Source organism: Parasteatoda tepidariorum, chromosome 9, assembly GCF_043381705.1.
Source record: "Parasteatoda tepidariorum isolate YZ-2023 chromosome 9, CAS_Ptep_4.0, whole genome shotgun sequence".
Lineage (NCBI taxonomy): Eukaryota > Metazoa > Arthropoda > Arachnida > Araneae > Theridiidae > Parasteatoda > Parasteatoda tepidariorum.
Genome location: NC_092212.1, coordinates 21,966,290 through 21,992,749, shown reverse-complemented (window position 1 = coordinate 21,992,749; position 26,460 = coordinate 21,966,290). Strand labels below are relative to the sequence as shown.

The following is a 26,460-nucleotide window of genomic DNA, read 5'->3' as shown; positions in this document are numbered from 1 at the left end:
TGGTCTACAGTATAATATATTATTATAACGTTATGCCGTGATTATGTGTATTCAAAAGAAAAGTTTTTATTTTTAATTACTGTGGCGTAGCCACTATACTACCACTATATTAAATACCAATTTACTAGTATATAAGACGTTTTAACTTGATTCAATCGTGAGGTACCTTTAGATAGATGAAGGTTAACATAGTCGATATTTAAATCCCCTAATTGGTGACCTGGAGGTGATTTAAACACGTCCGCGTCACCAATTGGGAGACCAATTAGAGGATTTTTTCTAATCTGGAGTCATAAGTGTCACGTCCAGGTCACCAGATCGTCGACTCTTATGTGTAGGCGTATGCAGAGTAATATATAGATAACTTCTTATGATAACCAATGACAATTTAATAAAATAACTTTTATTTGCAACTTGCTTATTATCAATAAATGGAATGCAATTTTTATCACAACAAAATAAGTTTTTTTTTAATAATCTTAGTTCTATTATTGTATTATTATTGTATTCCACTCACTGAGTTGAAAACTTTTAAAAATAAAATAAAATAAATCATACCTATGTCTATTCTACATTACTCTCAATCTGTATACTCATAATTTACTTAATCATGAATGCAAAGTAAAATTTGCCCATGTAAACTTTGAAATAAATTATAAATAATTAAAGTCAATTAGTTCATTTGTGCTTTTTTAATACATTATATATTGAAAGTATTTACTCATATTTTAATTGCCATGCTGAAATATGCATAACATATTTCCTGACATTTAATAACCAAATTATTTTCTTATTTAACCTTTTTCAATAAATAAAAATCGTTAATATAATCTGGAATCTTTTTTTATTCCACAACCTTAAATTGAGTGTAGAAAAAAATCTATTTTTAAAGATTTCCTCTACATCTGCCTAACACATTAGCATAGAATTCGAAAACCGTTATATGGTTGTATATTGAATTCATTAAAATTCGTTATTATTTCTTTTGCTTTCTTTTCCGCCAACACATTTGAGTGCGTAAGGCTAAGAAAAAGAGCCTTGGCATTAAATTTAATCAATTAATAGCCAACACATGGATTCTTTAACTTGTATATTTTTATTAAAAACAAGTCAATTCTTGCTTAAGTCAACAAATTTTATTTTAGTTACTTTTAATTAAATAATTACAATTTTTTGTCCCATATGAAAATAAAATTAATTAATTAAATTTAATTAAGGAATTAATATTTGAAAAAACTGTATTAACGTATAACATAAAATATGAAGCTCTCTCTAATCTATATTTAATAGATTATCAAATAACTATTTTATTAAAAATGTTAACGAGAATATGAAACTATTTCGTTCTGTAAGGATCACACCATGTGATCTATAATATTTGTTGAATAAGAAAGATAACAAATTGGGATTGCTTCTAGATATTTTTATGCAATAAAGAATGCTCCAATATCGCGAACTATGCATAAAATACACTGGGGCAAGAAATTAAAAGGACAGACTTGGTCGATTTTCTCTAGAAATATTGGAACGATTTCAATGAAATTTGATATGTGCATACATCGATACAATACAAAACAAATAACAATTCAGCAAATGTAATACACACTCATGATTGAGCATAACAATAGATAAACCCAAAAAAATAAAATAACTCAAGATAAATTCAATTTTATTGAAATTCTCAATCAATGCATGACATAGAGAAAAACTCCTTTTACGAAAAGGGAAGCAAGAAATATAGAAATTTCTTTGCATATCGAACATATGGCGATTCCACTCTTTCTACTTCCTTTCTTTTCAATGGCCACATTTCATAATAGCTTCTCTCGCATCTTCCCACGGATGTGGTCCTTGTAGTCTGTAATGGTAGGGAACACTAGGACCAAATATTAATTTGAACCAGAGCTGCGGATCTGTAAATAACATTCTGTAAAAATTAGGCTTAGCGCCTATTTGTTCAGCAATCTTATCTTGAAACTGCGTGTAGTCGACTCGAACACCTTGTTTACTGCAAGGTGCATATCTTTTCTCGTTGATTTCAAGCCTTTTCCTGATGTCATCCATCAATGTTTCTCTCGGAGGTAGTTTTACATTCCCGGCGAACACCTGAGCCACCCACCGACATTGCAATTCTCCCATTAGAAAAGATGCACCAAACGGTAAGAAGAACCCTACGAAGTGCTTTAAATCAGGAGACCATCCACATGCATTTGTACAAATTTAGCTGGTTTTCCATATCTGCACGGACGTCGTCTTCGAGAAAAGGGAATTTCCACGTGTAGCCAGTAGCCATTATGACTACGTCGGTTTCGGTGACGGACGATTCGCCTTCGAAGATGACCCCATTCTCGGTGAATTTTGATATTGAAGACTGGATCTTTAGAAAGTACGTGAAACTTTGACTTAACTGCATACAAATTTGAATTAAACTTCGGGTCAATAAGGACAGTTTCAACAAGCCAACTTAATAAATTTGCCGGAAGCAAGTCAATTGAAATGGTGAGATAGCGTCGAGCCAAAGCATAATCCATTGGTAAGCCATAAGGACCAACTCGACTCAAAACATGTGCTCCAGTTCGTGTACTTAGATAAACCTTAAAGGAAAATAATATATATTGGAGAATGAATTTTATTCTTTTGAGATTTACTTTTTGGAAATTTTTTTTTAATTTTTCCTGATTCGTAATAAAATTTTAGGTTGTGAGAGTGGTACCGTCATTCGGGGCTACTTTGTGCAGGATTTCGCAGTTTTTGAACTTTGACATGTAAAAAAACTATGTTAATTCAAACTTTAGTAAGATTTATCGATATTATATTCATAACTGGACTCAGACGAGTGAATTTGATCAATATTGGCATTATTTGTATGTAATATTTACGAATAATAAGTCAAAACATACCTTGCACAAAGTAGCCCCCAAATGGGGCTACTTTGTGCAGCGATAGGAATTCAGTTTAATAATCATGTTTTTAGTAAAATATTGATATAAAATTGTTAAAAAAGTTAATTGTTGACATTTTTAAAGACAAAAACATCAAGATATGTAAAGATATTAGTTTGAAAATAATTTTCAGCGTTAAAAAACCATTTTTTTTTAAGAATTTTTTCTTAAAAAGAATGTTTATTTCAAAACATTTGAGTTTAAACAAAAGGAAACCATATACATTTTTAAACATTGAAATGGATGAAATTTTAAAAATAATAATTATTACATATTCATTAACATTTATAATATTGTTAAATTTGAACATAACATCCTTGAATGAACATGACAGAACTTGCTCTTCAGTTTCTGTCAAAATCACCTGATGTCCTATAAAATATATTTTTATGTGTTAAATCGTTTGATTAATTCATTAGAAAAATCTTTGTAGAAGAAAAATAATAGTTTACCAGGAAGTTTCACGTGTTTCTTGTGAATTTTATTAGAGATAGTATTTCTGTGGATTTTGTACTTCCGAGAAGCTTCTGCAATCGACATACCACCAGCAACTGCTTGCAAACATTGTTGCAGCTTTTCTAAAGTGTAATCACGGTAGTTTCTCGTTCCAGGTATTTTTTTATAACGTCTGACCATTTTTCTGTCGAAAAAAAAAACGAATGAAACTTTGCACAAAGTAGCCCCAAAGTGCATTTTTTTTCATTTTCCGTTTATTTGTTATTAATTTTCAAATTTTTTTAACGCTAACATGATATAATTGTTTATTAATATATAAATAAAAAATTTTGCACTTACGACAATTGTTTTATCAACGTCTTTGCATTTCACAGCTAAAGTTTCCACTCACACTTTTCGACATCCGACGTCCTCGGAAAGTTGTTGACATTTTATAAACAAAACACACTCTGAGATAGTTTTAAAATTCGAAAAAATGTTTGTAGTAATAGAAGAGACTTCTATCTTCAAATTCCACACATTTTTAACGTGAAATAAACATAATACTCAATAGCAGCACTTGAAAAATGCAAAATTTGAATTTGCACAAAGTAGCCCCCACTGCACAAAGTAGCCTCGAATGACGGTATATATTTTTAGTGAGTGCATAATTACGTTATGGCGCTCGTAACTGATATGAAAAATCACTTACTATTTTTTTTTAATATTGAAAAATAATAATTATTTTTTACAAGCTAGTATTTTTTTTTTAAAAAATAAATAAAATGTCGTAGCAGCAGTTCATTAAACGTTATCATATCAACGTTATATCCATTTTCTCAATCCATTCCTTTATATCTGTTACTGCGAATTTCAGAAATTGGTGGTTGTTGACTTTAAACCCGTGAAATGTTGACAAACACATAGTTGCTTTGGTAAATGTCCAAAATATATACTGGGTCTAGTTAAGTGCCACTGCCCGGAATACCCTACACTGATGTTTTTTTAAGGTTCATTGCCATGGTTCGGTATACATTTGCCCGGTATGCCTAAAATCAATATTTCTTTAATGTCAAGTGCCACTAACCAGTATGTAATTAACCGGTTATCCGAACACTGATATGTCACCTAATCTATTCTCAGCAGATATTAAACTATCGAGTAATAATATCAACGAATAAATAAATATCAAACTCGATATAACAGTATTTCGGACATTCACTCAAGCAACTATGTGATTGTCGACATTCATAGGTGAAAGTCGACATTCTCTTCGGTCATTCACAGAAACATAACCATTTTCTTAAACGCTTATTTCGATATATGTTTGTATTTTTTAAACATGCATTTATGTTGATTTTCTTTAACGCATGTTTTGAGCAACATTCATTACTGAAAGATACTTCGTAGACTACGTCCATTTTTTTTAAAAACACATTCGAAATTTGCAGATAATACGAAACGTCTTAACGCGGTGAATTTTCTACTTCTTTCTCAAGGCTTTTGAAAGACAGGTGATACAATATTATCATACTTGTCTCAAAAAAATATGCATTTTTATTGCAAGGGAGTAATTATCTCGCAGATGACTTTTATTGATGGAATTATTGAATTTTGTTTTTATTTGATAATGTTTTAAAGGTGCAAATTTTATGAGTGGATATAATATCAGCTTTATTTGGCTACAAAGTTTATAAACCTAGTAATTACTGAAAAAAAAGTGCATATTTTTATTTTAAAGCGATATATTATCGAATGGAATAATGAATTATGCATATATATTTGTAATTATTTAGCAAAAGTATCTTTTACAAATACATTTAGATTTTTATCTTCGGTTTATTAAGCATAATTATTAAATCATTATAATGCCATATAAAATATTTATGCAAGTTTTATTAGATGGGAAATATTAAGCTAACATAAAAAAAAGCAGTCAACAAGATTTGAATAGTGACTAGAATTTAATAATTATAGCGTTAAATATATTTTAATAGTATAATAAAATGTAGGCTAGATACTAATATCCAATTAATATATTAACTTTTACGTATGATTTCAGTTTGAAAAATCTGTATTTTGATCATGGTTATAGAATACAAAAATATCAAATAATGCAGTTGAACCACAATATGGTATAAATTTGCTTTCTATTTCGGTTTATTAAGCCTAATTTATAAATCTTTATAATGCTGTAAAATATTTATGCAAGTCTTATTAGATGGAAAATAATAAGTTAATACTATATATGAATGCAGCCAAGAGTTCATACTTATAACGCTTAAATATATCTTTATAGTATTATTTAATAAAGGTTTTATTGTATAATTAAATGAAGGTTGCATTCTACATTGCATTCTTAATTTCTCTAACAAATTTTTTATTATTAATTCAGTTTTTGAAAAATCTATGTTTTATTCATCATTATCCAGTGCTAATTTATAGTATAATAGTAGTAAAAAATCCTAATTTATAGTATAGTGACAACATTTATTAACACAATTTTAGTCAGAACAATTATTATTAGCAGAATAATTTAGTAAGACTATTTCCATAAATACATTTAAGAACATTTGTTTTTCAAAGAATGCCATAAACATATTTAAAATAAAAACTACAAAAAAGTAATTAGCTATTAAAACTACTAGTAAATTATAGCTACTAATTAAAAACTACTTAATAAATTATAACAGAAGTTAAATTTTATGCAGAATATTTGAAAACGCAGATACAATAATATTTTACCTTTTGAAACTAATATTTTAATAAGATACACATTTTTTTTATGCATAATGCAAAAATGTATTTAACAATTGTAATAGCATTAGTAACTTAGTATAATTTCAGATTTTATGATTTACGTTAACGTTTAAACGTTTTGCTTTACATCTAACATAACTAATTCAGCAGAAAATGCGAATAGCTTCAAACAGCTATTAGCTAAACCAAATAATTTTTCCGACTATTTGAATGAATAAAATTAATAAATAAAAGTAAAAAAATTATATTTAATAAGAATATTTTTTCAAAGATGTTTCCATGTTACACAGATAATAATAAAAACTTAAAGAGCTATAAGCGAAATTGCCACTAGTGTTTATTAACTTATTTATATTGTTTGTTACAATAAGGCATTTAAATAGCATGGAAATTATCGTTTGCTTATTATTATCGTTTGCTTCAAGATTTATTGACAAAAAAATTTTTTTTCCTTGAAACATACTATTATAAGGTGTCTAATGGCAATAAATCATTTGAAATGCATTAACCTAAAACACCAACTGCTAAGTTTTTCTTAATTTTTTTTTATACTAGTACATCGATTGCCATTTCAACTTATTGTTTTTAATTTATAACCGTCATTGAACAGCAGACCCAATTTTTAGGGTTTATGACTACTAATGTTCAACTCCGTAGCCTTGTAATTTTTTTAACCCTATCCAGAAGACAAGGGAACTCATGGATAAAATGTCCTTCGTGAAGGGCTTTTTGAAGGAACTAACTCGCATATGTGTGTTACATGGATAGGAAAACCACGAAAACCTCCCACGGATAGCCTGACAGCAAGGGGACTCACCCATGATCCGTCTATCATTGAGGATATTTTACGTCAGCAGTGTGGTCGATACGAGCCGAATGCGGAATTCGTATCGACTAGCCATCACTGGGATTCAAACCCGGCTCACCTCATTGGAAAGTGATCACTCTATCCCCTGAGCCACCACGTCTCCTATTTATTGTTGTCAGAATAGATGTATTAGGGGCCGTGATAGCTAGGTTGGTAGATTGTTAGGCCCAATGCCAAGAGGTTGCGAGTTTGATCCCTGCTGGCCGAAGACTCCCCGAGAAGTTAATGGTGGCTGGTGCACTTTAAACCTGACGGAACACAAAGACCTCCATGTTTAAAAAAAGAGTCATCTTTTTATATGTTTCAGCAATAGAATGTGGATACTCTTTGATTATATTTTTCTTACTAAATATACTTTCCATTTATTAATTCTATCAGTTTTGTAATCATGTCTAACATTTCACACGTTTGTACGCGTTATTAAGTATTTTTTATGTCAAAAGATTTTAAACACTATTTAAAAACTACGAAGCATTCAATATTTATGAAAAACCTTATAAAATTTACTATTAGTACGTTCTATTTTTTCTGGCACCATATGTAATATTTCACGCGTTAGANTTTTTTTTTTTTTTTTTTGTAACAAAACATGACAGAAAACACCTTTCATTTCTGAAATTTCAAAAATCCAATTAAAGCTCAACGAATTTAGATAAGAGCAGAGAAGAATTATTTGTTTTGATAAAATACGACCCCAGACATCTGGATAATTGGTTGACAGAAGGACACCCAGTCCACATGCCCAAAATCTGTCAACAAACAATGACATGTTGAGGTCTCATATGTCATTCCAACCATACTAATTCACCCTCACAAGACAGCATGTCTGTCTAGTATCACTAAGCCATTTACAGTCTGTAAAAACATCCTGTGATGCTGTAATTCCTTTTAACGATTGTTGATACAGCATATTTTAAAGCTGAAAGAGATTATGTAGGAGATTTTTGGGAGTAAAAGTGAAATAATATTCTGGGATTTTTTTTTAATGAAATTTTTCTAATTGATGTTAAGGAATATTATATTGTAACTGCTGTTATGCATATTGTGGACTATTTTATATTATAGTAATTGTCAGATTGTTCGTGATTTTTTATTTTAGTGATGATATAATTTTTTTTAACGTTTGTCGATACGCGTATTTTAATGCTGAAGCAGGGAGGGATTACGTTGACGATTTTTGGGAGTAAAAATAAAATTTTATAAAGGGAATTTTTTAAAATTTATTTTCAAATTGATGTTGAGAAATTTTCTCTGCTTTTGATGTTATGCGTATCGGAGCTAATTTTTTTTATTATAGCGATTTTTGCTATTTTTTTATTATAGCGATTGTTACTTTTCTTCCATTATAGTAATGATTTGACGAAATTTGATTCCTTTTAAAACTGTTGATACCTGTAATTCCTTTTCTGTAATTTTCTGTTGATGCTGTAATTCCTTTTAACGATTGTTGATACCGCATATTTTAAAGCTGAAGCAGAAAGAGATTATGTAGAAGATTTTTGGGAGTAAAAGTAAAATATGATACTGGAATATTTTATTTTTTTATTAAATTTTTCTAATTTATGTTAAGGAATATTAAATTGTATCTGCTGTTATGCATATTGTGAACTATTTTATATTATAGTAATTGTCAGATTGTTTGTGATTTTTTAGTTAGTGATGATATAATTTTTTTTATCGATTGTTTATACGCGTATTTTAATGCTGAAGCAGGGAGGGATTATGTTGACGATTTTTGGGAGTAAAAATAAAATTTTATAAAGGGGATTTTTTTATTTATCAATTTTCAAATAGATGTTGAGAAATATTCTTTGTGTCTGATGTTATGCGTTTTGGGGCTTTTTTTTCTTCATAGCTACAAGAGTTCCCTTGTCTTCTGGTTTGGGTTCAAAATTACAAGGCTATGAAGTTGAATAGTTATGGTCGTAAACTTCGAGTTGGATCTGCTCTTTAACATCAGTTATGAAATAAAATAAAATGTAAAGAATAAAAATTTAAATTCTCTAGAGTTCCGCGGAACACCATTTTAGCGCCGTTGGTATATATATTGGATAATTAAATTTGCAAAAATAATGTAATAAAATAAGTGTTTAATTAAAAAATAGTTGCCTTTTACAAAATTAATGGAACCACATATTTTAAATGGTATTTACTGCACTATTTTTGAAGACTAAATTAAATCTGAATTTTCAAGGAAAAAAAAAATTTATTCATGGAAAAGGCATCATCTTACACTTATTAGCTAATATCAGTTTAATTGTAGAACTTATTAGCGAGTTTCCAATTATTTATATTTTTTTAAAATTTATTTATCTAATTCCTACAAAAGAGAATAATTAATAAAAATTTTTTCGTTCATGACGAAATTGCATAGAGGTAGAAAGTGGGCTATAGAATAGCTTCTTTGTTTTTGAAAGAAAATTCTTTCCACTCATAGCAAACAAACGCAGCAAAATTAGTAACTTTACGAACATTATTATAAAAAATTTTCTAGAATTTAAAAATAGCATTAACTAGAAATATAATTACTGCCTTAAATGAAACTTAAGAACATAATTTTTTAAAACTTTCCAAGAATTTAAAAATATCACTATTTAAATATCATAACTTTAATATGAACGTTTGAATGATTTTATGACTTTTGGGTCAAAATCATAAAAATTAAAATTATTTAATTGAAAGTTTTAGCCGTTTCTACCATTAAAAAGTAATTTTCTTTAAAATGGATTAAAATTGGTAACCATAATATATATTGTTGCGTATGAATTATACATTTATGTTATACGTGAGATATCTTTAGAGTTATATTCAGAGAAAATAATTATTATTTACTACAGATTTTAAATATTGATGGAAAAAAAACCTTCACTTCAAAGCTCTTTTTGACTTAAATATTTTTTTGTTATGAATTTATATCAGTATGAGCATAAATTTGAATTTATCCTGTCATTGATTTATTGGAGTTGCCATTAAATTATTGATTTATGAAAGAAAGCGACTCGCAGGTGATCCTGTACGCACTGATTATGGTACTCCTGGATTAAGTTTTAAATAATTACATAATTGATGAATAATTGATTATGGTAATTTTGTGCTATTTGTTATCTATAATCTTTAATAATAAATATTTTATGTTTAATATTAATTAATATTGACAGATCATTGATTTATACAATTCGACGTTTCTATTTGAGTTAGAACGCATAATTCGAGTGATTTAAATACTTACAAAATATACAAAACTCTGTATGTATGCAAAGATTTTATGAGAGTTAAACAGAAATTATTTATAGCAATTATATATCATATTGTTGTTATTAAATGTTTTATATACAAGTGTTTTTATTTAAAATTATTGAATATCAAACTATTAAAGTGTGATTAAGTATGATTAAATAAAAATGTTAAGCATTCCATGAAAGTTGAATGTTCTACTTGTATAATGTAATTTTCTTTATGCAAATGTGCAATGAAAAAGAGTTACAAAAGATATTATCTTACTGTGCACAGTTTTGTGTAAATTGTTTTTTTAATTGTAATGAAACTAATTTTGTAATAAGTATTTTAGCTCATTAATAACACTTGGGAACAAACTTTTGCTGCATTTACGTAAATACTAGATTTTGTCTAGTTTGGGTGTGGTGATTTCAAATATAAAATCAATTTTGCTCCTAATGCTGTAGTTTAATTTATTTTTTAATGACATATTTAGTCTATTTTTTGTCGATATGTACAAGTTTAAAAACGTTACATATAACAGGGGTTGCACAAAAGGTTGCAAAGAACTTCTAGGGGAGTTCAGGATTTAAATTGCATAAGAACCCGTGCCCGCAAATGTTTTGTACGAGGCAAGGGGCGGTTTTCCCTATAATGACCTGTTCCAAAGCGCAAGAATAAACAGTTCATAAGATGGTAGAGCCTCTAGTGGCGTATCATGACATTTCCGAACAGGGGTTCCTGTGGAATTTTAAGCCTGATGATTTCCTGACAATTTTGAAGAACACTTGTGTGACCCCTTGTCACACTTACAATTTTAAATTTGAATATTTCGAAAAAAAAATGGTTAAAAATAATATTTGAAAAAACTGTAGCTTAGAGAGAGGAACCAATTACAGATTTGATATCTAAGATCGGTTAAAAAATCTAATGTTAAAAACTATTCATCAGTGTAGTTGAAGGGATAAGCAGATAAAGAGAGCATATAACATAAATACTCAAGGTATTATAAAAGTTGAATCTGACTTTAATTTACGACCTAATATTGTAATTATATGATCAAATTTTAATGTTTTCCTGTGTTCCTTCAATGAATTTTTGAAGTATATGCTCTTAGGACGGAGCATGACCCCTTCGTATGCAAATAATGTTGTTTCAACAAGTGCTTTTTAGAAAGAAAAAAATTATTTAAAGAAACATTTTATCTTTTTTGTTTACATTTTTAATTACCACAAAATTAAATCCTCAGATACTAACGTAAATAAAATATGTAACAATACTGTAAAATCAGATATACAATTAAAATAATATAAAAGATTAAAAGTCCTTTCCGTAAAATTTAAAATCAATTCTAGTATCTAAAGTTTTTTTTTTTTAAAAAAAAAAAAAGAGTGTAATTGCATTCGACATTCGATTAATTACTTAAATACATTATATTTTGGGCTCAGTGGCTCAAATCAAAATAAATATACAAATTTTTAATTTGGCGTCTTTTTTTTTTCTTTTTCCCCTCGATGATTTTTATTCCGCGATTCGCTTTTTTTCTGGAGATAATAAATCTACTTAATACTTGAGAAATATACAAGCACATAGTATTGCTTGGAAATATCATTTCTTAAAGGAAGAAATGCTTTTATTTTTTATTTATTTATTTATTATTATTATTTGAAGACTGATTCTAATTTAATTTTATGGGCTTCAAGGTAAGCATTTTTCTATAACTCACCATGGCAAACTTATTATGGTAATGACATTATTGATAAGCAAACAAACATAATTCTGGTTAGTGTAACCAAAATATACGGTAGTTTTCTATACGGTATTTTTACCGGAAATTCAGGTTTTCAGCGTTTTAGTTCTTACACCACACATTTAGTAAAAAATACATTACCGAAAAGTAAATTAAACCCAATAAATCATTTTTATGCCATGTTTTAAGGCATCATGATAAAATTACTAAATATCACTAAATTTAACAAATTTTATTACATATAATAAAATTATATTTTATTGTTAATTTCACCACAATCATTACAAAAGCGCTTCAGTAAAAATTACCGATCCCATACAGCCAGAAATTTGGTAAATGTCAATTAGTTTTTTCTCAGTGTAGACTTAACATTCGGATCCTTTTGATAACCTATCTCCTTATCGTTTAAAATATTCTCAATAAAATATGCCATTTTACATTTTTCTTCTCATATTTCAGTTTTCATACTTGTTCTTTTTTATTTGCAGCCAACAAATAAACACCGAAAAACTGTTCTTTTTATAGCAAATACATCTTTCCCACGGAATATGTACCAAATAAGGTATTGACATACTCTCATAGAGAGAGTAGGAAGCCAAAAGCTTCTTGAACTTCTGAAGAAGAAACTCTCCAAAAGTGTCAAGTTACCCCTTGTCAACAATCGGTAGGCAAATGCCGACTCAAAGATTTGCCGCCTGGCAAAAGAAACAGGTACTCCAACAACAACTAATACCACTTCGTGGGCAGATATTGTTGTGTATGAATTTCTTTTATGGTATGCCGCCACTTATTGTTGGCATGGAGAAGTGCCCCATCATGCCTCATATTTCTCGCAGTTATTATTCTGCAACTTTTATAAAGGTTATGATGAGGTTTTTCAGTGGAAGGTTTTTGTATTATAACATTTGAATAACATGTGGTGGAAAGGGTATAGTGTTAAAAAAGCGGGGTAGATGGTTATCTGGTGGTCTTTAAATGTCAAGCGTTTTTAAAGTGAACTTGGCATTCTGTATTTGACGGGGGAAATGGTTCGAAAGTTTGTAATGTTAGAAGGGGGATGTTTGATTTGTATTCGGATTGACAAAACGTTTTAGGGATGAAACTGGCCATGTGAAAACTGGAAATTGCTGCAAATAAAATTTCATGGTCTCTTATCAGCAAAAATTTATTTGTTTTTAACGTGATCTTTATTGGAAAAATTTAAAAATGAGAAATAAAATGAAAATTGAAATGAAAAATAAAAATTTGCATCCAGTTTTTCATTAGTATAAATTTTTTTAAAAATTTTCTGTCATTTGCTGTAGTTCTTTCACAAAAAAAATAAAATAAATAAATAAATAATAAATAAATTGTATGAATTACTATAATCTAAAATACTAAATTTTTGAGTTTAATGCAAGTCGATTCGTCGATTTCGTCCTTTTTTCCGGGTTTTTTGTTTTTTGTTATTTTTATTTTTATTATTATTTTTCCTTTTCCCCCTTTTTTTTATTGTTCTGTAATCTGTCTTCTTTCTAGTTTAATTCAAATTTCTCGGAAATTAAAATGCAATTTATTTACTTAACTCAGTTTACAATTGTAATTCTCTTAGTTTTTGTCCAGTGGTAGTGACTATATTAATTATTTATATTTAAGCAAATATTAAGAATATCCAATCCTATTTTATTTAGGCAAAAAATTAAAAAATCCAATCCCCCTTTATTCAGGCAAAGAATAAATGTTTATTTTTTTATTTATTTTATTTTTAATTTAACTTTTTTAACAGTTTGGTTCACTAAACTTCAAAATTGTGTTTTGCAATTTTTAAATTTAATTTTTTTGTTAATGATTAGGGAATCACGTAATACATATTTTAAGTCAGCTGTATCAGTATTTTATAATATAGAACATTTCAATATAATAATTATTAATAGAATTCATTAACTTGATCTTTTTGTTTTCGTTAAATTGTGTCATGAATAAAAAATGTTGCGTTTTAAATAGTTGAGGTTTAAGTACCGTAGTACATTTGCGAATACTTTTTTAGGGTATATTTTCTTAACAATATTCTCGAAATTATTTTGATCAATAATTTTTCTTTTTTATATCCTAAAAGTTTCATTTGTAAACAATTTAATTAGAAGTTTTATTTTAGTTTCCAATGCAACTTTTTAAACGCCAAAATTTCGTTAAAAAAGAAAATGGATTTCGATCTTAAGGCAGCAAAAAATAATTACTGAATTAAAGTTTTAGCTATTAAGTTATACGTACTAACTATCTTTTCCTAAAAGCACATTTACTCTGCAGTAAAAGAATTTAACTAATTATTATGGTTAAGGAAAAAGTAGGAAATTTTTTTGTCGAAAACTGCATTAACGAAATGAAATTCAAAAATAAGAATTCAGTTGGTTTTCATTCCAAATGCCTCTTTAATAACTTAAAAAAATGAATTTTTAAAAACAAAAAGTTTAAATTAGTAAATGCAAATAAATAAAAAAGAACAGGATAACTTAAGGGAATGTAAAAAAGAAGGACAGTAAAATAATAATAATAATTTTGAATAAGAATTGAATCGAGTTTGGTTATAAACGCCTAATCAAACATTAATAAATAAATAAAATTTGAAATAAGCAAACATAAAAGAATGAATAAAATTAATTGATGTAAATAAATAGATAAAATAATAAATGATTGAAATAATAAATAAAAATTTAAATAAATAAATAAAAATATTTAAAAATTTTTTAATAAATTTGAATAAAAATAGATAATTAAATTAATTCATGGAGAAAAAAAATTAAAAATAATCAAGTTAGAGAAAATTATTTAATTATTTAAAATTATTAAGTTTTTTTCATACATTTGAATATGTAAAACTAGTATCTAGAATTATTAATTCAGTGTACTGGTTTTCTATTAAGTATGGTATCAGGATTTCAGTTTGAATTTTAAACATCTACATGTTATTTCTTAAAATTATTAATTGTTTTTTTTTCTCGATATGTTTTGCCATTAAAAAGTTATAAAAATGAAAACTAAAGGCAATTTTTTCCTTGCTTAAAAATAATACAGGTCTTTCATCTGCAACAATGAAACTGAAAAATTAAGGATTGTCTCATAAAAAACATGTCGACGATAAATCAAATATCGCCTATTATTTAGTTTTCCTGAAATTACAAACCTAGTTATTGAAAAAAAAAAGTTAAGATCAAGTTTACTTAATACGCTTATATTGTAACAGTTTTTAACACAGTAGAAACTGAGATTTAATAACCAAGAATGTAAATCAATCAGCTTACGCATGACAGTAAAATCTCGTTAAAAAATACCTACCTTCAAAGTGGCTAACATCAAATTGCTTTTAACATGTTGTTAGGAGGGGGGAAATCGTCTGTTAAATAGATAGAATGTAAAATAAAATAAAAGTCGTTTTCTTAATAGAAAAATATATAAAATAAAACGAAAGTCGTCTGCTCATAATGGAAAGTTCATAAAAATCGTTTTCAAGTCGTTCATAAAAGTGTCATAAAATGGGGGATTTCTTTTAGAGTTTTATCTTATCTTTCATCAAATCTAGGATGAAATATGATACAGAAGCGATCGGCAGCAACTGATTATCACTATGTATCATTTAATATCATTTAGAAGCAATTTACTTTTAATGGGTTTCTGTAAATATCAGTCCCCTCTTGAAATTGCGGTTCTAGCCTTTTTACGGCATTACGTCCTGGAATAAAAATTGATAACAGGTGTTCTGAAATTTTTCGGATACAAGGCAGCGCTGTTTGTGGCTTTTTAATATTAATAAATTATTGTGGAAGATAAAAACAATCATTACGTATTTTTTGCGGGATATTATTGACTTAGCAGAAAGTGTAAATTGGCACGGGCAAGTTTTCATTTTTATTTTTTTGTTGTTGAGATACTTAAATGCGGGGCTTACAATGAAGTTTTTGACAAGTCGTAACAAATTAAATTAATGAATCTGCTAATAAGAACGAGGGATAATTTTGGAACTTGCATAGTTTCGTCTAATTGATAATTGAATGGAAAAAATCGTTTGACAGCTCCACCTGTAATGAAAAATAATTGCTGTAGCTTGAATAAAAATACACTTATTATTTTGCGGGTAATTACTTAATTACTTTCCTGCTAAGCTTTATTACTGTCTTTAGCTGTGATATTAAGTCTTTTATTAATTGATTTTACATATTTTTAAGGGTGTTGCCACCTACTGTAGAAGAAGAATGTTATTCAAATTTTCTATGAAGAGATATGGTAAAATTAAAAGACTCTCACAATAATGACTAACCAAACGCTGTATTAATATATTGCATGAGATATTTCGTAAAATTAAACAATAATAATTGAAAAATGTTCAAACATTCTACTCATTTTTTTCGATGAGAAATATGATAACATTTCAGAATGGCGAAACTAAAGAATGATCAAACCCTGTAATCACATTTTTTTTCTTTCTTTTCAGAAATATTATACTAGAATATGGGAGTGATGTTAAAGAATTATCTAATACTGTATTTAAATGTATCATTAAAAACATTGTACAATTCGAAAATAATATAAGTAAAAAATAGTCAAATATAGTTCCATTTTCTATGAAGAAAATCGATGAAAGGTCGGAATTTTTCATACCCTACAAATTACAGTTCAGCATTTAGCTATTCAAAAGTATCCATACAATTTATATATTATTCATTAAAGTTTAAAACTGAAGATTAGAATACAATTTTAAAAACTAAGTTCAAGTTGGAAAACGATTTTTAAAAAAAATTCACATTCAAAAACTTAAAAACGATTTAAGTATTAAAAGTGGTAAATTATTTTAGAATCAAAATTTATTTAATAGTTATCATCAAAATAATTATGTTCTCTTATATTTACGTATTATTTTCTATTGAAGTAAGCTTTATTTTGCTTTAAATATTAGCATGTATATTTTGCTTTTTTTCATTACTATTTTTTTAGCAAATATGTATGCTTAATTAACTGTTTGACTGAGTTTTTCTAAAATTTATCAAAACGCAAATCTTTTAATGAATATACTTTTTCTGTACTTTAGTATTACTTATGAATAAGGTAAGGATCATAAAAACAATTTTTGGGTTAAAAAATTCTCACGGAATAATGGTCTAAGAATAGTATTACTTATGAATAAGGTAAGGATCATAAAAACAATTTTTGGGTTAAAAAATTCTCACGGAATAATGGTCTAAGAATTGAGCTTATTTCATTACATATATCTTACAGAAAATATGTGAGTAGCTTTAACATGAGTGTAAGGATTTCCCATATGATACCTGTTCCCCTTCTTTTACCTTTATTTCCCCCCTTTTTTTAAATTAGGGGTCTATACTTTTGATTATACTATTTCGATTAGGTAGTTCAGAAAATAATTTTTTTTTCTCCAAAAGAGGACCCAATTATATTTTTTACAGCCAACTTCGTACTTAAGCCAAATAATCGGTATGTATTTGGACAACTGACATAACAAGGCTTGCTTGTTAAAAAGTTCGATTGATTCTACGCTGTGGAGTTTGGTTTTCGCCTTTTCAAATATTGAAAAAGAAAAGCACAACTTTCGGCATACTTGACTTTATTTCTATCGAAAAGGTAAAAATGCTGTCTAAGCAAGAAAAAAAATTATCCGTTTTGTACGGAGAAGATGTATCGGCAGTACACCTGTATCAAAACTGGACTGTAAAATTTCGATCCTGAAAAATTTCGAGTACGACCCACTACGGCAATCTAAGATTATGAAGATACAACAAAGGCATCAATTGATGCAAAACGGCGAATATCAACTCATGAGATCATTGAGATATTCTTTTCGAATGCAACCATTCGTGATTATTTGAAAAACCTAAGGATAAACCACATGGATTCCAAATGTTCTTACTGAACGAAATTTGCACAGTCGCGTTGGCATAGTTTGTAACGATTCCCGGCACCTACTTTTAACGTTTCTCGTCCCCAGTGATGATGCACCGTGGTCGAGAAATGGATTGTCTACAACAGTAGTCGGAAGTGGAAACTACTACAAGTAATGAAAGTTCTGTAGTCGCTATTTTTTCTCGTAGTTTGTAGTGTAGTGTGCTTCTTTTTTTAACACGCTGAATGCCACGCTAATTTTACACCGTAAATAACTACAAACTAAATTTGCAAATATAGACAGATTTTGCCAGTTTTTTAATAGGTTTATCATGAAATATCTAAAATAAGTTATGCCTACAAATTGTTTAAAAATAGTGGTAGATAAAAATCTACTAAATTGAATTTATTAAACCAAGAATCACAATAATTAAGTAAATTTTGAATAAATTTTCTGTAATTCCATAAAAGAGTGCAAATTTTATAGTTCTATATCATGTTATACGCGGTCAGCCAGCTGTTTTTCGCGGCCCATGTAAAAGATCAGGGTCAGCAAGTGGTGGCAGACGCAGCCTAAATGTAATTTCAGTGTCAGCCACCGGTGGTTGACGCAGCCTAAATGTAATTTCAGTGTCAGCCTCCGGTGGTTGACGCGGCCTAAATGTAATTTCAGTATCAGTCACCGGTGGTTGACGACGCGGTTTAAATGTAATTTCAGCGTCAGCCACCGATGGCTGACGCGGCGCTCAACGTGTTAAAAAAGTAGTGTAGTGATTAGTGCGATACAAAAAAAAAAAAAAAAAAAAAAAAAAAAAAAAAGGGAAAAAAAACAGTAGTTTGTAGCGAGTCCTCCTGGCAACTACTTTTAACGTTAGTTTAGAAAAGAAACACGGTTCTAAAGCAACTAATTTTTCGAGTTTGAAGGGTACAAATCTTCGCAGGTCAGTTAATGGATGCACTGTAAATGACCCTACGTCAGCAACTGAACTTGTCGAACGCTATCAAAAAAGGCAACAAAGTTGAAGGCTAAATGAACTAATTCGAAATTTTTTTTAATAACAAACTGGCTAGTATAAGCATGAATAAATATTTTCTAATTGTTCTCTTATATTTAATGTCAACAAATTTCTTCAATAATTAATAATTTTATAATTAAAGTATAAAAACACAATATCTTGGCTAATTGTTGAGTGATGACAATTCGGGTATTTTTCTTGTTAGTTAGAGAGTTAAGTTATGAATCTCACGTAAACATAAAGTAAGAAACGTTACCTCGTAATTGTATATTTATTGTAACAGAAGAGAGAATTCTTCGGTGTCAAGGTCTTATGAAGGTAGGACTCAAAAGTAACTGATACTCTCACTATACGCCATGGGCAAGGGGTAAGTTTCCCCCCTCCCCTATTCATAAGGGATTCATACATTATTAATGGAATCAAATTTATATGTACTCCGATAGAACGTTCTAAGAATGCGTAATATAATCTCTTACCTTCTCCATGTCACCAAAATGAGTTAGATTGACAGGTCAAGCGCGAGTATCAAAGTTGTGTATCAATGTTGAGTGGATAAAAAGACAACGGAGTTGGATTATCTTTATTTCTTGTTGAATAAAATAGGGTTGAATTTTCTTAATTTTTTGTTTAAATAAAGTAGGGTTGGAATTTCTTAATTTTTTGCCTGAATAAAGTAGGGTTGGATATTCTTAAGTTTTTGCCTGAATAAATTGGGATTGAATTTTCTTAATTTTTTGCCTGAATAAAGAAGGGTTGGATTTTCTTAATTTTTTGTTTGAATAAAGTAGGGTTGGATATTCTTCATTTTTTGTCTAAATAAAGTAGGGTTGGATTTTTTTTTTTTTTTGCCTGAATAAAGAAGGGTTGGTTTTTCTTAATTTTCTGTTTGAATAAAGTAGGGCTGGATATTCTTCATTTTTTGTCTAAATAAAGTAGGGTTGGATTTCATTATTTTTTTGCCTGAATAAAGAAGGGTTAGAATTTCTTAATTTTTTGTTTGAATAAAGTAGGGTTCTATTTCTTAATTTCTTGTTTGAATAAAGTAGGGTTGGATTATCTTTATTTCTTGCCTGAATAAAGTAGGGTTGGAATTTCTTAATTTTTTGCCTCAATAAAGTAGGGTTGGATTTTCTTAATTTTTTGCCTGAATAAAGTAGGGTTGGATTTTCTTAATTTTTTGCCTGGTTAAAGTAGGGTTGGATTTTCTTAATTTTTCGCCTGAATAAAGTAGGGTTGGATTTTCTTAATTTTTTTGCCTGAATAAAGTAGGGTTGGATCTTCTTAATTTTTTGCCTGAATAAAGTAAGGTTGAATTTTATTATTTTTTTTGCATGAATAAAGAAGGGTTGGATTTTCTTCATTTTTTGCCTGAATAAAGTAGGGTTGGATTTTCTTAACTTATTGCCTGAATAAAACAGGGTTGAATTTTCTTAATTTTTGTTTGAATAAAGTAGGATTGGATCATCTTTAATTTTTTTTCTGTCTATAACAGGATTGGATATTATTAATTTCTGCTTAAATGTTATATGACTTACATTGTCAGTGCCACTGGACAAAAAATTTGGACAATTTACAGTTCACTTTTTCAATGAGTTTTGGATTCACAGATAAAATGCCAACTATAAAAATAAAGGTTCTGAGATAAGACGCTCTATAAGTAAAGAAACAATTGCTCAAATTTTAGCTTTTTGCTTTCAGATGAGATTTGCTCGCTAGAATAATTCGCCAATACAATTCCTTCACTTAAAATCTGACTTATAAAACGGTAAACATGTTATATTCTTTGGCATGTTTGGCACGGCGACATGTTATATTCTTTGTTCACTTGCTTTTTACTACTTGAATATTTTTGGCGAAAAATTGGAAGCCCTGTTGCTATAGTATGTCCGTAAAATAATGATGAACTTTTGTCCCATGACCGGACAAAAATGCACCTTGATTTTACAGGAACGCTGTATTCACCAATTTATTTAAATTTTTTTTTTAACTTGACACACAAATGCAAACTTGTACACTGATTTTTATGCCAAGTTGAAAATTCAAGATTCGAACCCACTATATTCACGTTACAATGTATTTAACAGGACGGGTAGACCGCTCAATTAGAGCCACTGTTCGCATGAATGTTTTTTTGTAAGTTAAAGATTGTTATTTGAATTAATTTATTATTGATATTTACCTTGGAGAAATATACATTCGTATACACCAAAATTTATTAGTATAATATTCAGAGCTCGAACCGTCCTTAGAAAAATTAAAAAGTGGTGATATTATTATTATAAAAAGGTTGAAAATTTATGTTTATTAGCTTTCACTTTAATATAAAAAAAAAGATGCGATTTTCTAACTAGATATATATTTATTTCGAAAAATTAAGCGTAGTAGTGGGCACGAATTTATAGAAATACATTATGTTTTTTTACTTTAGTTCACTTTTTACTACCACTTAAAAATTTTTGAAGGACACTACACTGAATATTATGTATATTTTGCAATAAAATTTACACCAGCGACTAAAGCGGTATTTAAAACTGAAAAGTAATAAATTTGACTGAATATTATTACCGTATCACTTTCTGAATTGAAATTTTTTGATTTGATACTTTTTAAATCACTTAAAAATCACTCATTAGTAGTCCGGAATCGGTTGGATAAAAATGGGTTATTTTTGAAAGTAGAATTCTAATAATAAAATAATTAATTTATTAATCTTCATTTATTTCTTATTTTTGAAAAATATAAAATAAAATATTTTGCGAAAAATTTCAACATTACGAACATGCTCAAGAAATGAAAACTTAGATTATAGGTTTCATTTACTTCAAGATTACAAACTCCCAAATTCTTGGTTGATAAGGGATTACTTTCCATAACTCATAAATATTTTATAAGGTAATAAGCAGAATTATTTATGAAAAATATTTTTTGTTATACGTTTTAACGAACTGCATAATTTTTATAAATAAATAAATGAATAAAAAACTTTTGATGTTATGTCTAAATGACAATCATATAAAAAAGACAAAACCAAAACAAATAAATAATTCTATTTCGTTCTACCCAGCTTCCTAATGAAACTTTTAGATGAAATATTATTAAAATATACAAGAACGTCATATAAATATTTTATTTTCAACCATTATCCCTTGACCATCTATATAATACATCGATATTTGATACAGCAGTCACAGTAAATCAAACTCCTACGTTTTTCTAACATTTTTTTTTAAGTAGTAAAAAAGTACATCGATAAAAATTCCATAGATCGTTATAAAACTCTCAATTGAGAGGGTAAAACAGTATAATAAAAATATTTCGCGCCAGAAAAATTTGTTGGCATCACCACCTGCACAGTAAGAAAATGCGCCACCTGGTGTCCGACCTGTGCCCCAATGCGTCATCGAGTAGAAGTTATGTGACTATGGAAGGGGACCTATGACCCGGTGGAATGTAGTGTCGAGTGATGGTGCCCCCAAAAATTCCCCATTTGAATTTTGGGATTGGTGGAGAAACAAATTACTGGAGGAAGTAAATTAACTTGATTCATTAATTCATTTTTTAAATCAATTTGGCTATCGCACGATCTTTATTTTTTTTAATTAGTTCTGTGGGTAAAGTAAATCATTAATTAGATATTTCATTACCAAATTTGGGTGGTAAAAACATCAAGTAGAAGGCACTCTAATTTCTTCCTCTTCCTTAAAGGCAAAAAAAAAAATGCAAAGATTTTTTCTTCTTTTAAAAATTAAATTCATTGTTGAAAAGCATATAGTAATGGCTAAATTCGTTAATATATTTAAGCGTTATGGTAACAAAATGTTATTTGCGGTATGCAAAGGTTTGTTAAAAATATGGAAAAACTTTCCATATTAACTCTATATAAACTATCTTTTTCTCTTTTGGTAGCAACTATTTTGCAAGGTTTTACATGGCAAAGCTGTTGGCGACATTTCAAAATTCATGCTTGAAGCATTTAGTAATAGTGACCTTTTCACCCATGAAAAATTTGAATTGACCAAAATCATCAAAGTAAAAAAAAAAANAAAAAAAAAAAAAAAAAAAAAAAAAAAAAAAAAAAAAAAAAAAAAAAAAAAAATCTTCCTATTTTGATACCATTATAATTCGAAAATCATTCTTATATAAATATAGCAATCTTATATAATGACTACAAAATTGCTAATATTAAAGCTAAAAATAAGTAATTAACTTTCTTTTTGCTCTATCTGAATTTCGCATGGGCAAAATGGACATCATTTCTAAAAGCATGATCTATAAACTTTTGCCATTTAAAGTCTTCCAAAACATTTGCTGCGTAAAGGAAGATTGTTTGCATAAAGGGCTTCCATATTTTTGTCCAACAATTGAATATATTACATCAACTAATGTGCTTCAAAATACTGTAAATGCTAGAAATTTCTCATCACTTTTTGTTTTAAATTTTAATGGAATGTTAACACTTTGGTAATACAAACTTTGTACTGCGTTTGAGAAAAATATTTCGCAGTGGTAATAACTTTTATCTGTATAAATCTCGATATTAAAAGTTTCAAAAATATATGTTTTACTTACCAGAACAGACCAGTAATTCAAACATGTACACTCATGATCTGTTTGAAGGGATACACACAGGCGACTGAAAATGTAAAAAGTGGGAGAAACTCAATTCAATTTTATTTATATATAATCTTTTTTTATTCAATCGCAACTACCACTATGACTTACTTTTTAAATTANCTGAATAAATTTTCTGCAATTCCATAAAAGAGTGTACATATTATAGTTCTATATCATGTTATACGCTGTCAGCCAGCTGTTTTTCGCGGCCCATGTTAAAGGTCTGTGTCAGCAAGCGGTGGCAGACGCAGCCTAAATGTAATTTCAGTGTCAGCCACCGGTGGCAGACGCAGCCTAAATGTAATTTCAGTGTCAGCCACCTGTGGCAGACGCATGCGGCCTAAATGTAATTTCAGTGTCAGCCACCGGTGGTTGACGCTGCCAAAATGAAAGTCCTGTGTCAGCCACCGATGGCTGACGCGGTGCTCAACGTGTTAAAATCATCCAAAACATTTGCTGCGAAAAGGAAGATTGTTTACATAAAGGGCTTCCCTATTTTTGTTCAACGCCTGTATATATTAAATAAATGAGTGTGCTTCAAAATACTTTAAATGCTAGAAATTTCTCATTACTTTTTTTTTTAATTTTAATGGAATGTTAGCACTTTGGAAGTACAAACTTTGTACGGCGGTTGTGAGAAATATTTCGCAGTGGTAATAACTTTTTTGTTTTTAAATCTCGATATTAAAAGTTTCAAAAACGTTTGTTTTACTTACGAGGACAAACCAGCAATTCAAACATGTATATTCATCATCTGTTTGAAGGGATACACACAGGCGACTGAAAATGTAAAAAGTGGGAGAAACTCAATTCAATTTTATTTATATATAATCTTTTTATTTATTCAATCGTAACTACCACTATGACTTACATTTTAAATTATTCATATTTAATGCTGCAAACTTGTAACTATGTAATCAGTTTAGGCTCTTTGCGTAACGTTTTGATTATACGTAGTCAGCACTGTAATTAAGTAGGTAAAAGTTCTTTTTACTTTAGAACTTTACTACCATGTTTTAATGTCTTTTCTAAGGATCCTAAAAGTTGCCAGTTTACAGAAAAATATTAACATGTTGAAAAAGTAATTACTAATAATAATTATAACTAATTACTTATTAACTAATAACTATTTACTCCTTATAACTCAAAAATTAGGAGAGCAAGCAAAAAAGTTATGAAACATTTGTGCAATAGCCATGCTTGAGCATAAAATGGAGAATACAGGTTTAACAAAACGCAATGCATGATAAAACAATTGCATGGGAAGTTTAATTATTTGGAATGGTATAAAGAACCTGAACTGATGTTTCAAGGCAACAATTTAATAACAAGTAAATGATAAAAGAAAGAAAAGAATGATTGTACAGAAGTGATACAGGATGTTTATTATGGTGTATGGTGCGTGGTCCCTCCCAACTTCTAAGATTTCCGCTTAGGCTTCCGATGAGGTTATCGATGATAATTTGGGGGAATTATGTTCCAACTTTGACGAAGTGGGATCTCCAAGCCTTGGAAAGCAACAAGAGGCATTGGTCTTACACCAACGCGTCGTCTGAGTGATCGGATTAAGATCAAGAGAGCATGCTGGCACTCTATACGCTGTATTGTTTCAGCTTTAAGAAAGTTCTGCTCAAGACAAGCTGTATGAGGTCTGGCATTATTCTGTATTAATAGAAAGAAATCACCGATGGCTTCAGCGTGAGATGCGACATGGGGACTCAGGATCTCGTCTGCATACCTTCGAGCTCTCAAATTGTCTTTCCGAATGAAATGCAGGTCAGAATGTCCACCTAAGCTGATTCCAGCTCATACGATCAAATAACCTCATCTGTAATGTAATCCTTCCTGAACGAATGTAGAATTATTTCTAGTGCACCTTTTTCACAGTATCAAAACACGTCTGCTGTCACACTCTAATCTGAATCTGGACTCATTTGTTAACAGCACTTGACTCCAATTACTTTGCATCTAATATCGATGTTCTACAATTCACTTTCTTCGGGCAGCACGGTGTTTGACTGCCAGGGGAATACACATCATTGGCATGCATGCATTCAAGCCACCTTCCTGAAGCCTGTTTCGAATTGTTTGGCTTGAGAACCCTGCTACCAACTGTCTTTGAATGATCGTGATGTTAGCTGTTCTGTCTTGACGTGCTGTTAACTGGTGATACCGGTCATTAATTGCTGTGGTAGGAAGTGGATGACATTGTCCTGGACGACGTCGAACATGCCCTGTTTCTCAAAATTGATTCCAGTTTAGCAATGACACATCCTGCCACTTCAACAGCGTCCGCTATACTTCTTTGCATTTGCCCGTATTCCAGTCTCCCGATAATACGCTTAGCAATGAATTCTGATATATCACTTTGTCGAGACATTTATGTAAATTTTCCTTAAAACAAAAGGTTGAATTTTATTCCTCAGATAACTAATGACAGAAACCTCTGTGAAATCAAAATTTCTGCACTTAAATACTTTTTTTTGGTTTTTGAAGTCATGAAATTTTATTTGCACAAAAAAATTTCTTCTCCTGTTTTCTGCTATACTTAAGACCAGAGATGCCAATTGCACCGGACGAGACAGAACATTCTGAAAAGCAGTAGACAACTTAAAACTGAAATTTTTAGATTTTCGTTTAATTTTGCTGACTTTTTAAGTCTCAGCACGGCTTATCTGGTCTGGTCTGTTTGGTCTAGCTGGGCTCCTGAGGAAAATAATGGCCCTTTTCCCATTCATCCTGTAATGAGAACATAAGCAAAAACAATAGACAGATTACATAAAATACAACAAATAATGCAACATGTAAAGGTAGGGAAAAAAGAATGGCACTTTGCCATGGTAAAAAGTAACAAATAATTGAAAGCATAGAAAAGTTCAAGACATATAACTGAAACTTTGAATTATTTAGAAGTAGTGGAATGTTATTTATCCGCTGTCCGGAGCAATTTGGCGTCTTGAGACTATGAATGCTTTGGTTTGACTTAATTAT

The 26,460-nt window shown here is 29.2% G+C and overlaps 1 protein-coding gene across 1 annotated transcript; it reads right to left on the bottom strand.

Moving 5' to 3' along the window:
- Window positions 1-1,650: 1,650 nt before the first annotated feature.
- On the bottom strand, window positions 1,651-25,849 carry LOC107440960 (flavin-containing monooxygenase 5-like). Its single transcript, XM_071185765.1, has 4 exons — window positions 25,703-25,849; window positions 2,478-2,594; window positions 2,228-2,377; window positions 1,651-2,181 (listed from the first exon to the last, which is right to left on the bottom strand). The coding sequence occupies exons 1-4, from the start codon at window positions 25,847-25,849 to the stop codon at window positions 1,798-1,800; spliced, it is 798 nt and encodes a 265-aa protein (XP_071041866.1). The 3' UTR covers window positions 1,651-1,797.
- Between the last annotated feature and the right edge of the window lie 611 nt (window positions 25,850-26,460).